General features: G+C 35.7%; 1 protein-coding gene across 1 annotated transcript in view; it reads left to right on the top strand.

Annotated features, from left to right (window-relative positions):
* Positions 1-15,396, top strand: part of STXBP6 (syntaxin binding protein 6) — an 81,706-nt gene that overhangs the window by 42,193 nt on the left and 24,117 nt on the right. The window contains exons 2-3 of the mRNA XM_026075791.1: positions 11,470-11,600; positions 13,375-13,540. Coding sequence (XP_025931576.1) covers positions 11,470-11,600; positions 13,375-13,540 — 297 coding nt within the window. The remainder of the gene's footprint in view (positions 1-11,469; positions 11,601-13,374; positions 13,541-15,396) is intronic.

A 15,396-nucleotide genomic window follows, 5' to 3' on the forward strand; every position in this document is an offset into this window, starting at 1 on the left:
ATTCTGACTCCAGACACAATAAGAACCAGGGTCATGTGTAAAACTTTGTGGCCAGTTGTAAAAATGAAATTTAGTTTATGTAATGTAGTTTTATATAAAACATTAAAGAATGTACTTTCTATAATATTGGATGATGTGCAGTTTCAATAAGCCTGGATGGGCATCTTGAAAGCAAATTATGATTTTAGCTTTGTAGCATTGCTTCAGACCAAATTGACTGAAGTGACAGTAATTCAGATTTACTGCACTGGAAACTGGAATGGGGCAGATGCTACAGTGGGCTAAAATTCTCAGTTGCCAAATACCTCCCAGTTATGAGGTGAGGCACTGGCATCCCAGGCGAAGGTGAAATGCTAATGCAATACACTGTAGCCCTGGATCCACAGGAGCTCTGTGCTGGCTGAGAGGTCCCTGATGATTACTTTAGTCCCTGGGACCTGCCCGAATACCTGATACATTCCTCTGCAGCAGCAGTGCCTTGCTACATCTGCCTGAGCACCGTCCTGTTCCTCTCAATAAGGTTTTAGATGAAAATGTATAGAATGTGCAAATTTGCTATATTTGACTGGAAATATCTCAAGAGACTTCAAATGCAGTTGGCTATCTGTTATGCAGGAAAAAGGAGGTGGGAAAAGCTTGAAAGTTGCCTGCTTTGCAATATGGAATACTAAAAGGGACTTCCAACAAAACCTGGAAGTTTGGTCATCATTCTGGAAGTGAATATGTATTTAATAAGATTCCTTTCCAAATATTTGCAGTTAAGCAGAAGCGTTCTCCCTGGCTATAAGACAAACCCTGCCGTTCTTTCTACTGTTAACTGCATCTGTTTATATAACCATGCCATAATGAAAAACAGATGCTTTGGTATCAATACATTAACTAAAGTATAATTACTACAATATATGAAGAATAGTTTAAATAAGGTATTAATTTATAACTGTAATGCTTCTAGCTTTCTAGCTTTAAAAATTTAAAAGGAATGAAAACAATCTGTCAAGAAACTGCAATGGCTGGATTTTATATGACAGGAGGTGGCATAAAGTATTTGAATAGGCTTAAAAGGACTGTAGTTCCTATTTATCAGGACATGTATTTAAGTGATTCTGTGAAAAAATAAAGATAATACAAAATCAGGTGCAAATCTCTGAAAGGAAGGGCACTCTGCCTTTGAAGAGCAGTTTGTTCTTCACTTTGCGGTATGTTTGGAAAAAATGCAGGCTCTCACTCTGTTTATGACACTTTACCCGTGTTTTGCACAACAAAAAATATTTTACTTATGTGTTCTCACATAGACACTGTAAGCCAAAACAATTCTTTTGTTTTGAAGGTTTGTGAAAACTGCTTTGTCTAGTTTTTCATCTTGCGAAGGTGCTACATGCCTTAACAGTCTGTATTTGCAAAGTAACTGATGGCAACTTGTGGAAAGAAAAAATATTTAAATAAAACTGTGTTTTGAACAGTGTATGAACAAGTTTGGTTGTTGTGTAAATATATATGCAAAATTTAAAACTATATTGAAGTGAAATAAAGATTCTTTTGGGGTGTTCTCAGTGTATATGGGTATATGTAGCATACAGCATAATGATTGTTCAAGGGGAGGAGAGGTTCGTAGACTATTTTTAGCCACAAAAAAATCATTTCCAAAAAGGCTTGTTCGCTCTATCGTAGTATCTTCCTTCTTCAAAATATGCCAGGGATGCTACAGATTTTTAAAAGGATAAGAAACAGGTAAACACAGGTTGCTAAACATAGAAATTTAAGTATAAAAGTATATTACAACAAACACGTGCTGAAAAATTAGCCAGAAAGTGCAGTTCTGTATTGCTGTCCTGTAGCATTCTACAGTTCATACAAAATTTTGCAGTGAACAGAATGACGTGGCATTTTCAACGTGCTTTCTAATAGCTTTGGCTAATCTGTTTAAATAGTATACAAATACTATTATACAAAACAATCTTCTAAATTTATATTAAATTAATATTAAATTTTATATTAAATTTTATTTAATATTGCTGTATTTAATTGTCATGTTCTCAGCAGACAAATAAATGTGAATGTGCTGTAACTTTATGTAGTTGTTAATGGCTAGTATGAGAAGTCTGGACTTAGTGCTTTTATTCTAATTCTGACTTGCAAAAATGTTTTTTTTTCCTAGGTTGTACAGATGAGTATTCATCTGGTTGTATGTATGTGTATGTGCCAAACTTCTAGCAGTCAAGTTCAAAATCTTTCATTCTAGCTTTAAATGTTTATGTTTCTCTTTAAGTTTTCCCCGCAGCCAGATGTCTCCACAAGAGAGACAGAACGCTGAATGTCTTCTGCATCTGATTTGGAAGGCAGTTCACTTGCTGGCATTGCTGTTTTTGTTCTTTGCATTTAATGTTGCATCACACTTCATTTTTTTTCATGTCTTGCGCTGATGAAGAATGCTCTCTAAAACAACTCAATAGTTAGCAACAAAGGGGTTTTCTCGTTCGCAGAGGGATAAAACTAATTGACAGAGTGGAAATAATTTCTACTTATTTTCAGACCATGGTCGTAGATATTCCCCCTCCCCCTCCATGCTTATGGTGAAAGGTGCCTGCTACTGCAAGCTTCGTTGTCCTTGCTGCTTCATAGCTATTATATCTTAGTATTTTATCTCTGTATRTGTATATGCATATAAATAAACTAGCAAGGGTGGCAGATAGTGTTCTCCCCTTTTACTGYGGGAAACTGAGAGAGAATATGTAGGAAGTAACTGGCACAGAGGAAGAATCCAAATAAGCTCAGATTTAGAGTAAAGGTTCTTAAATGGGTAGAACTTTATTTAGAATATAGGCAGTTGTATCATACACCTATTTCATCTCCATGAAATGCTAAAAGTCCTTGCTGTAGTTTTATAGATACTGATATTAAGGCCTATGAAAGTTGCAGCATCTTCCATATCAAAAAACTAAWTTCAAAGACATGTTGACTTTATGATTTCCTGTATATGTTTCTTGTTTAAAATGGAAATACAAATTTAATGATGCTTTTAAAAAAAATAAATAAATAATGGCACTGAAGTTGACATACTTTTGTCACCTGAGCCTGACTGAATGCTGCTGACTTCCTTCTGTGCTGCATGATGACTGACCTCTTTTAACAGGGAACAGATTTAGTGCATTTGTAGTAATTAACTCAGTAGGAATTACTTGGCCAGAGAGAAGGGAGAATTCAGCAATAGTTAAGAAAAAGATTTGGAAGGAGCAGTGGATTTCAAGTATTGCCAGGAGAGACCTGTACAAGATAGAGCAGTTGCGCTTTTTTTTTTTTTAATTAGTCTACAGGAGTGTCAGAAGTAGTAAGACTGCAGAATTAGGTAAACTGAGAAGACGCTTTTTTAGCTGCGTAGGCATGAGGCAACTAGGTTATCAAAAAAAAAAAAAGATGGTGATCCATGAAAAAGAGACAAAAGGATTAATTAAAACAGTATATGCAAGGCAAGGTTTTGTTTTGGCAATAACATTTTATTTTTTTCTATTTAAAAAATGAAATGTCTTACTGCATTTAGGGATAAGAGAGTGAGGGATGACGTTTGACTAATCTTTTTGGTGGCATTAGAGTTTGTAATATCTGACAGTTTGATGGAGGAAAAAGTAAAATGCTAGTTAAGAGAAGCAGGAACTATTGTAGCCTATAATTGTTGGCAATTAAATAATATAAGCACAGAAGAGAAAAGTAAAGGCAGGCAAAATTAGGAAATGCAGTTTTGAAGGGAAAGCCAAGTCTAGACTTACTTACACTTTGACACTTGGGAACCCTTCAGCAGCACGTCAGTGTTTAAAACTACAAATTGTAGCTGCTTTTGTTTATTTTCAGTGACGATTAAAGTCTCACCCAGCTCACCTTTTTGAACAGAAAGGAGTAAAGAGAAAGATGCAAGTCATGAAAGGGCAGGACATATGGGAAAATGAGGCAAAGAACACAAGTTTCATTCCAGTGGTGTTTGCAATACAGATTTTAGCAGAAGGTAAACTTTGAATTTTTGTGGAGTCAAGGTCAAGAATCGTACTGAGATGAGTGTAGTAGGGACTTACGGACCACTAGGGAAGTGGTGGAGAGCTAGAGAAAATCTGAAAGTGTTCTGGGGAAGTACAGAAGACTGAGCAATTTCTGTCCTCATTCTCTTAATATTGTATGTCACCAGCCATTCAGATATCTTACTCAGGATCCTCTTCCTCCTTCCCACATTCTCTTATCATATGGAACCTTCTCCCCAGAGAAAGTCCTTTTTCAAGAAATGGGATGCGGAGATGAGTTACTCAGAAAAAAGAGAGAGAGAGAAGTGGGCACCASTGCTGCATGTGGTTCTTAGTGGGGCTAGCTGTCTTCCACTGTGAATATGTGGATTTTTTTTCTATACCTAAAATTAATGTTGGAAGTGGCAATATCAGTCTGGGCTTTTATTAGTGCTGTCTTCTCAGAGCTTCTCTTTGTAATAGATAGCAGAGGTCTAAGAATCATGGTGGGTCTTAAGGCTGCAGGAGGTAGCAGTTGGAGAACCACAGTGGTAAGGCTTTGAAGTTCTTAAAGAATTAATTTAGTCTTCTCATTAAGTCAGTATTTAGTTGAAGCTGCCATGATAAAATATGGAATAGTATGAATTTTCGTGCTCAAACTCAAAGCTGGAGTTGATGCACAGTGAAGCTCTCAACTGTTGTGTAAAGCAAACTGGGAATATTTCTTCTGAACTCCACATTGTGTATCAAGACAATTTCGTGGTTCTGGTCCTTATTCTTTAATAACTAAATAGGTTAGAGTGCACCAGTTTGTTCCAYGTCGCTTATCCTCAGCTTGCTTTGTCTGATTTTTGGAAAACTGCTTTGGGAAATTTGGGAAGCTGCTTTCCATGACCATACTCTGTTTTGTCAAGACCACACAGGGCAATGTGGCCTGATCTATAGTTCAAACTATCTAGGAGCTTTGGAGAACAGCAATAATAGGAAGCTTCTGCTATCATAAGGGTTGAGGGACATGTGATTTTAGTATCCCCTTCCCCACCTAGTCCCCATTTCCTTACTTAGGGAAGAGAAGAGGTTTTGAACTGTGAGGAAAATTATTGTAAGGTTATTCTTGTTACAAAAAGAAGAGAACCCTTCATTTTAAGGGAATAGAGAGCAATCTTTTTGGACTTCTGCTTTGGGATACATTGGGATGAGATAGGTGAGAATTGCAAATGGGGGTGAATTCTTATAGAAATCTTTTGATGGTGTCATCTTAGCTTTGAGACTTTGTGCTTTATGATATTTGCAAGAAAGAAATCTGTCTTGGATTTCTTCAAACTTTGTTTCCTCAAACAAGGTAAGTTGCTCTTATCTTGTCGTCTGAATATAAAACCGAGAAGTGGTATAGAACTGAGTAGCAGTTGGATAGAAAAACAAGAAKGTCACTATTTTTTTGAAGGTCAGAACCCATAGTTTCTCAGACTAATTGGTAGCTATAGCTTATTAGAATTCTGTATGGGAATGTCAGGATTTTAGTCAATGAGTTTTTGGAAGTTGGTGAAATATGATTTGCTTCCCTGGAAGCTGGGAATGAAGGGTCTAGCTGAATTAGAATTAGATTTAGTTGCACAAACATAAGTCTGGAGGGAAAAGACAGCTTTTCAATATGTAACCCTGAAGAGTTGAAAAGTATGGAGGAGTAATTCTCTTCCACAATCTGTTCAGAACCTGCTTTTTTTCTTTGAGAACTGGCTTGAAAAAAAATCCATTTCCACCACAACTAGTAATACAACCATCACGTTATCTGTTCCAAAATAAAAACTGTATTAGATATTAAATAATGTTTAATAAAAATGTGCTGTATGTTTAATTTTCTTTTATTTTTACTGAATCAAAAAGCTATCTAGAAAACTTTTACCTATTTTCAGACTTAGTGCCACTGTGAAATGTTGCTTTAGGGCAACATTTCTACAAAAATGTAGGAATGATTAAATTCTAGATACAGTAACCATGAAATCAAACCACACTACCATAGTGTTGAGGAGTTCAACTTTTTCTTGGCCAAAGAGATTTTTAAAAAGGCCTTAGACTGTCTTGAGTGTGTGTGKGGGGGGGAGCTAATATATATATTTTTTCATCATTGGTTATTAACAACCAATTTGATATACTTTGCATTGTTGATTTTTTGTGAGTTAAGGGAGGGACATCCRCTGCACTTGTACAGTGTGTGACATACAGCTAGATGATGCTGACCGAGCATTAAATTGGTGAATGTTATTGAACAGCTAGCTAGTGTCTTCAGCAGGCTCTGCAAGCCCACTCAGAAGTGAACCTCAGTCCAACAGTTTCACAAACAAAATAATTTCACAAATAAAAGCAATTTTTGTGTGATCTTCATTTGGACTATTTCCTTTTTTTCTGAAGAACTAATGATAAAACAGCAACAAAAATGTGGGCTACTTCTTAATCTTTAAGAACTGTAGAGCACTTGTGCAGTGTCCAAATACAAAAGTTCCTGTTATAATGTGAACAGTTTTCTCAATCACTTTCTTTGACTGCTTCAAGACTTTGAACTTTAATTTCTCCCTTCAGTAGTTATTTCAATCATTCAGCAGTTTATAAATACACTGCAATATGACTAGAAATTCTGTGAGGCAATCAAGCCATTTGTCATAAGATTTCTGATTACCTAAAGAGTTTTAGAGTTCAGAGCAGCTTGCTCTTAAGCTTCAATACTCAGTAGACTTCTTCACTTTGTGTATTTTAAGCAAAAAAGACATATCTTTAAATTAGGATCTGTGTATTTAATAAAAGGAAGGACATCCAAAACTAAACACAGAAATCCAGAATTGGGACTTCAGAGGCAAATCTTGACTTTTAAATATGTATTTCAAACCTGATCCAGTACAAGAAAGTTCATAATGCAGTGGTTTAGAACTTTCAGGCTAGTTCTCAAAGCCAGATATTTTGGGGTAGTGTTTAAGGAGCATTTTTCATTATTTTGTTATTTCAATATGAGATAGGTCCTTAAAGATACTTTAGAAACTTGGGAAAAAAAATACACACACACACGCACACACRTACATACACAGCTGAAGTTGGACCATGACTTTTGTATGCTTTAGCCTTCTGTGTGAAGAGTTGTATGGATTTCCTGCTTAAGATTCAAATCATCCATGAGCTACTAGATTCTAGTTTACCATCTAGAATTTTAGCTAGGCCTGGAATTCAGATTCATTTGGTTCCTCATGTTCCAGACCATAAGAATAGTAACTTGACTGTGTCACAATATGCTCTAAAGCTAATTCTGATCTGAATATTTCTCCCCTTATTCTCTGATCTACTTTTGAGCCAATATTTAAGTTAAATGCATGACTCTCAAACTTTCACAACCTTCTTGAAATTTAATGCTATGACTTATTTTTATCCTGTCACTTAGGATGCAGAATGGTTAGTATTGTCTTCAGTCCCAGAAGAAAAAATGCTGTTCCTTGCTTTGTGGTTTTTGTTTAGAAGTTAATCTAGTTTAATAAATAAATAAAAAGCCACAAAGTATGTTCTGTCATGGATTGTTGTAGTATGACTTCTCAAAAATTTTTTTTGCTTTACCAATAGCTGTGTGTTCTTTAGGAAGAAAAGCAAAATAATTTATTTGCATCTGATGACATGCAGTAGTACTGTATGGACRTGCCATCTATTACTGGGTTCCAAATGAATGTGCTTTATCCACCCTATTGCAACTTCTTATTTTGAAGACATAGTGTTAAATTCTGTTACCAAAATTAACCCCTAAAACTGAAGCAGAGTTTTGTCCTGATGTATTTTATCGAGGTAGATAATGATTGGGAAAGATTTTGGCTAAAGCATATGTATAACTTCTTAGAGAGGGAGTGTGGCTAGGAGCATGTAATTTCTGTTTTAAGAAATTACTTTTGCATGTTTGCAAGTTAACGCCCACTCAATGGCTTGTGTGGAAGTGCTCTCGTTTGCAAAGCAACATAATGAGCAGCTAGTGAGGATGCTGTTCCCAGCTGCCAGAGGGTCTGTGCAAAGTTGTAATGACTGCCATACCACTGTCAAGCTGTCATGGACTAAATGAATGTTTTAAAGCATATTTGGTGACTTTGTGGGTAGCTGTTTTTGAATGTTCTAGAAATTCCAGCTTATTTTTTTCCTTAACTACTAAGGCACAACAGATGAAATACAGCTAGATCTGTTTGGTTGCATGCAGTTATTCATCAATGTGAGACCTAAAGGGAGAACTGTCAGTATTCCAAGGGGATCATATCAACTAACTTGAACTGAATTCCTAAAACAACAACTGAGATATTCAAGACAATTACAAGCTGTTCTGGATAGTAGGACTCTGCCTCTCCTAGACTTACTGTGTGGTGGGTGATGTTGATCTAATGATGATGATCTAATCATGAGGTTTTTATAGTTGATCACTAAGGGGAATATTCCTGAGTTTCCTGATTTAGGGCACTTAATGTGATCATCTTTTGTCCAGCTGAAAACAAAGTTGCGGTTCATTGATCATAAGAAGTACTATATAGAGAAATATAAATAATTAGATTTTGGATATATCAAACCGGCCAGACAAAAGTTATGGAAATTTTGAGATTAATCATTTTGTGCCTCACTACCCGGTCTGTAAAATTTGATATTTTCACCTCAAAATAATTATAACCCCTGTTTTTAAGAGCACTAGAATGCGTGCCATATAGAAGCCTAAGAAAAACATGTATTGAGAGCAGTGAGAAGTTTGCTATAAATGAGGTTTAGGGCTGTGCATCTCATTAACTGATTATCCATTCTTTGCATTAAAAAAGGCAGAGGTCATATGGAAAAAGCACGTAATCATATAATTATTCCATGTAGCGCTTCCTGGTTTTGAATGTGTTGTTTTGCAAAGTTTAGTCCTAATTATAATGTGGCATGCATATACTGTGCCCAAATTTTGTTTCAATATGTAGCTCATTCAATAGTAGATTATTGACTGACTTTCATAACAAGGAAGTAAACCACGGAACTTGAACTTAAGCCACTGTTAAAGATTACTTTTCCTATTATTATGTAAAAATATGTGGAACTGGCAATGGAATGCTATAGAATCTGCCGAAGTTACTATTGGGGTTGACAAAAAGGATGCGAGTGTGTATTAGAAAGTATGAGCTTAGGGAGGATGGTGACCCAAGTTTGTGGTCTACTTGTGTAACTTTAAATTTATTTATAGGCAGAACCTGTTTATACTACTAGTAAAGCATAGATAGAATTCCTGACACCTTCTGTCACCTTTGAAATTGGTAGGTTTGGCTTTTTTGTACGTTGGTTGTAGAAGTGAGCTGTTTCAGTCCAGAAAAATACTCCAGTACTGCTTTAAATCACTGAACCCTCAAAGAAGAGTATTGCTTTGTATTTCAGAGTTGTCGAAGGACAGGGCATTGGGCAGTCAGTGAATCTTTTACACTGTTCTCATTTTTTAATGAACTTAGTCAATAGTGTTCTGCTGTAATTTTGCTGCCAGCTTTCTGATATGATATTGATATGATATTGATTTTCTCTGTTCTGTAGCAGTTGACATACAGTATGGAATCAGATACTCCCACAAATTGATTCACAATGTTTCTGCTGCCGATTAAGACATTTCTGGCAATCTGTTTATTATAGTCTCATCAGTAAACTGGTCAATATATTGAGTTCAACTGTGCTTTCTATTCTGAGGTAATTTCTTAAAAGCAATTATCTACCATGTAGCATGTTAAAATATGATTCTTGGCCTACTGCAATTTTCTTGGAAATAAATTTCCTGTTAATATCAAATTAAGTTTTCCTATAAATGGGAGAAGCTTGGACTTTTACATGCACAGATGCACACTGAAATGTATAATTCTGAGCTAGTGAAAAGAACTTTTCATATATTAATCCAGATTTCCTACTTGATTCCACAGTACATTTAACGTCAGACACTGATCTGTGAAATGATAAATTTTCATCCTAATGCAGCATGTAACTATGGAATGGGAAGGCTATTAGCTTGTTGGCTTTCCTAATTATTTTGGGTAAACTGGGTGCACTAAAAGACACAATCTGATTATTGAAGTCTTCGTTATTTAAAAAGTCTTCTTTAATAGCCAGCATCTGAAATCAAAGAGAGCAGTGACCATTCCCAGTACTGCTGGTTTTGGAGGGTCACATGGATAAAAGGATTTTAGGAAATAAAGTGTTTRGAGAGAAGAATAATTGGCGTAACAGCCTTAATAGATTGTGCAGTACAGTGATTCTACAAAATATTTCTTCATTGAAAATTAAAATATATTTTGGAAGTGAGTTAAGAAAAAACGGCAACAGAAAAAAAAACACAATTAAAATATTCAATATCTCTATATAAATTGCATAAAATTGCTTATAAAGCTTATCTGGAGATTAAAGGTATGTGCAGTTACATGGATGAAAAGCAAATATCTTTGTTTAGAGAATGAGTCTAATACAGGAAGCCTTTTTTTCTTGTTGTTGAAAAGTTAGCTTTAACGTTTAAGTACATTTTGAAAACTTGATGTTGAGTTTAATACTGTTTTGAGTATTTTATATTGCATTTTTTCAAAACCAAAGTTATCTGTATGACTTACTCCTATTGTTTGTGTTTTTTAAAGGATCTTTATTTTGTTTAAGTAAGATTGTTCTTACTTATGGTCTTTGTGGTACATAGTATTTGGGGGGGGGAGGGGAAGGAAATCTTTAGTTCCTAAATTCTTACAAATACTTTTTTTCATGGACTGTATTGTCTATGGTTCTGTGGTTTCTTCCTTGATGCAGTAAGTCAATATATTTATGCCTGTTGACTAGAAACTGGGAACTGAATATTACACATGTTGACATTATTGTATGAGTGTGAGCTGCGTGTGGCATGAAAAGACTGGAGAAATCTATAGTTTTATGACTCAAATTCACCAAGGAAGTCAGTCCAAGTTACAGGTAAAAAAAAAATAATAATAAAAAAAGTACATATATGGACATTGTACACATACAGTGTGGTGTGGAGTTTTACAGTCATGTCAGTTCTCTTGTCTGAAAGGACAAGAGAAGGAAGAAACGARTAAGAGACTCGGTATGAGAACCCACTGCAAATAATTAGTGTGGAGAAAAGAAATACTAAAGTGCTTGTGAAAAAGCAGCTGGAAAGACCTTAATTCTAGTTCTGTTTTACAAGCTGTTGGCAACTTTAACCTGATAATGGCTGAAATATGTCTACTTTTGAGTACTATAATGCTCATTTGGTGTAGCACAACCATTCTGACAATGTCGAATATGCTTTTCAATATGTTATCCAGGAAAGGGGATGTGTTCTACTGTCAGAATCAGTGGTATGTGTTTACTTTCATGGGTGAACTACAGTGGGACATTGTAGAAAATACGCTACCGATAAGCGAACCAAATACCATACTTTTGAAACACCAAGCCCATTTCAGTTGTGTGTTCTTTGGTTTTTTTATATGTTCAGTGACGAACAAGAAACCGGCTCAGGCATCTATTACGAAGGTCAAGCAGTTTGAAGGTTCCACGTCCTTTGTCAGGAGAACGCAGTGGATGCTCGAGCAGCTTCGCCAGGTCAATGGTATCGACCCTAATCGGGTGAGTGTGCTGAACAGTTCTAGAACATGACAGTTGAGCTCTTTTAGAATTGGTTTGTGAATCAGGTAGCCTTTCACTACTCAAAAGGCAGCTGGAAATATAATATACAGGTTTAAGTGCAAATCCTCAAAAAAGAAAGAAGCCTACGGAGTATGCAAAGTATACTTCAGTGAAAAAGACCAGAGGAGGCAAAGCTTATCATCAGATATTTCCTTCTTTTCTCTTCCTGGCTTTCCCTACTTCCCACTCTTTCCTCTTACTAAAGAGCTGTGTTTGCCCTGTCCTCAGTTATAAGTCTCTTGGGCTCCATTTCGGCATGGAGCTGTGTTGTAAGATAGAGCAGTAAGCAGAAGCAAAGATGTAGAGGAGAGGTTTCTGAGATTCGGGATTGTGTGATATAGTAAACCTTGCATCTTTTGGGACAGTCCTCTCCTCAGATCCTTCTGCATTTCTTACATGTTTCTACAAAGGGCCACAGTGTGGTTTTGTTGCCAATGGCACAGGACCACTGCTTAAGAACAAACTATACGCTAAGTAGGTTTGGAAGTCCTTCTAGAATTTTTGCCTCGAGCGTTTCTTTAACATGGAATGTCTCAACACAAAGTGGTGCTAACATATAGTAAGCTTATGAATACAAGTCTACAGTAGTAAAACAGTCAAATTAGAAGTTATGAATGTGGCTCGCATTGTGTAATCAAGAAGTGACTTACTATGTTCATTGCACAGCAAAAGATGCTTGTGCCTGGCCTCCTCGGTTTKTTCAAAACTGTGCTGTGATCAGCCACCTAAGCTCTTCAGCGATGGTGCACCAAATTCTGTTGCTGCCCAGTGCAGTCTTGTTAACAAGAAAGAATAAGCTCTTTGCTACTGTCATATGAAATACAGGGAATGGGATTATCTTTTCTCTGGGTACAGGAACAATGAAAACAAGAGAGAAAACACACAGATGAGGGATATGAGCTTTACACCCCTTCCCACCATCTGCTAGGTAGCTCTGTAAGCAGCAGCTTGGGATACTTTCAGGTTGGAAGTCCTTTCAAGTACTTCAACTTAGACAAGTTCCTTCCAGACTTGTCTTCCTGTGATTCTTAGTGTTGTTGATTCAAAGTGGCATTTATTAGATGAGATTACAAAGTGATATCTAGCAGACAGTGCTAAACGTATAGCAATACCACTTGCATAGTGTCCATTTCTTGCAGCAGTTGATGCAGGGTACAGAACCAGGGTTTACTTTGTTCTAGAACTGCTTTTTTCTTTATGTTACCTTGAGACTATACAAGATTCTGGGTTTCACTTATCAATTCTCATAATAACTGGGTCTTGCTATTTGTTTTCCTTCTTTGGGTGAATATCCAGAGCAGAACCACATCTCCTATATTATAGCATGGAAGTGGATTCTATGTTGAGAGGCTTCTCCATGCTGTAAAGACAATCCTTGTGCAGTATAGAAGAGACAAAGTACCTATATAGCTGTAGCTAACAAGGAGTTTTTATGAGGTTCCAACTTTTAACTTTTTTGTCTAAAATAATTCTGTTTTCAGTTCTGGGTTTCTCCCCCCCCCACCCCAAGCTCATTAAAAAAATCCATGAGAAAAATAAGAATTTTCCTGTCTATTTTCATCAAAAAATCTGCAGGGGAAGAATAATTTCAGGATGATTTTGAACTTCTTTCAACATAATTGCTTTATAAAAAATGGTAGTTCTAGATCTTTCTTCAAATCATTTATAAAACTAGAATGATAGCTTTTGTTTTTATTTTGTTTTTTTCTTCTAGGATTCCCCAGAATTCGATTTACTATTTGAAAATGCTTTTGACCAATGGGTAGCAAGCACAGCCTCAGAAAAATGCACATTCTTTCAGGTTCTTCATCACACTTGTCAGCGGTACCTTACAGACAAGAAGCCAGAATTTATCAACTGTCAGTCTAAAATTATGGGAGGTAAGCCAACTGAAGCTGGAATACTTTGTGCAAATGGACATGAAATGATGATTCCCACATGTGTGGGGGTGTGTACATACATAAGTTATGCATATATCCAAACATACACTACTTTTTATTAAAAGAACTTTTTATTGGAGTGAAATCACCGGTGGGGTTCCACAGGGATCTTTGATGTGATCCATGTATTCACTTAATGTAAATTGTTTGAGACTGGGAAAATATTTGAGGAAAGTGTTAGTACTGGATTTGCTCTGTATTCTTCCATAGACGACTTCGGCACCTGTCAGAAGTGGGAGATTGACTTAGTCCTTTGATGTGACACGGTACATAACCATTATGTTTTAGTTAATACTGTTATCAGTTTTCAGCTTATAAATCTGTGTCTTTTGCATATTTTATGTCGATATATGTTGATACTGTGTGTGTGTAATTTTTATGTAATGCTTACGTTATATATTTATATATATATATGTATGTATATATAAAATATATTTTAAAAGTGCAACCGAAAGCACTTTGTGTTTGTAAAAAGGAGGAAAAAAGTAAAGTGGCTGTAGACAACTTATTTCTGAGGCCATTACTGGCTGTACTCATCCCTGCTTTAAGAGCTTATATTAATCATTTTAAAGAACTGCTCACTCAAGGAAATGAGCATGCTCGCTCAAAGGAATGAGCAGTCGTTCAACTGAGAGATGGAATAGCCATAACAGTCTAAGAAGCTAAGTGTGATATTTTCCTGGAAAAACTTTTCTGTCTGATCCCTTGTTTTTAATTTGATTTCCTCTGAAAAGTATAGCGCTTGAATACTAGGTGCATTTTTACGTTTCTTTCTCCAGTGATTTTGGTCTTTCCTATTGAGCAAACATTGTCGTCCCTCCCCACAAACACACGTGCATCACCACCACCAAAAGAGCTAAATTAGTGTAACTGTGGTAAAGTGATACTACAACTATTTGTTAAGCAGCAAACTAATGTCCGAATTTTATTGTAGTAGTATATTCCGAGAAGTATCTGTGTATGAAATAAGGAATTTCTATATCAGAGAGAGATCATTAAGTATTCACAGAACTTTGAGACATACGTAATTTTTTTCACAAATACTTATTTTGAATCTGATACTTAAAAAAAAAAAAAAAAAAAAAAAGAATTCCTGAGCTTTCTGCTTTCATAATATTTGTCATCTTTCAAATGCTTTATGGTATTATTAACACTGATGGAAAGTGATGAAGTTTCAAGTAATGTTATAAATCTATTTCTGTGACAAGTAATTTTGAAGTTTTCTAGAGAGAACTGTAAAAACTGATGTTTAAAAAGGTAAATGGAAATTTGAAATTTTCTATGAACTGTGGTGGACGCTGCTACTGTCCGAAGAGCTTTTAGGAAGAAATTTAATTTGGGGTATGATAGGATTAACTTCTAAGTATTAATTTCCAAGTACTTGCCAATCCAAGCATATGGTTAACTAAGCTGTCAGTTCTGTTAATATCTATTACCTTTATTTCTACTACCCTTGCAACAAAACAGAGGTGCAGAGATGAAATTTGCTTTTTAATACAAAAGCAGAGATGATCAGGAACTTAATGGAAAGATTTCTTTTTTTCCAGAGTATTTTTATTTATTGTTATTATTTATTGAAACAGAATTTTTGATGAAACAGAACTGTTTCCACCTGGGTTAACCAAAGGCATTGTTTGGAAAAAAAATAAAATAATTTCAGCATACTAACTTCAGTGATTCAGGAAACCTGTTCTGTCTGTTAGCACAGGTTTTAACTTGTAATAACAAAAAAAAAAAAAAAAATCCTGTTTTCCACCAAAATTTCTTCCTAATAACTATTGTCTTTGACAAGCATT

Source organism: Apteryx rowi, unplaced genomic scaffold (assembly GCF_003343035.1).
Source record: "Apteryx rowi isolate R43461 unplaced genomic scaffold, aptRow1 scaffold_410, whole genome shotgun sequence".
In the NCBI taxonomy this organism is placed as follows: Eukaryota; Metazoa; Chordata; class Aves; order Apterygiformes; family Apterygidae; genus Apteryx; species Apteryx rowi.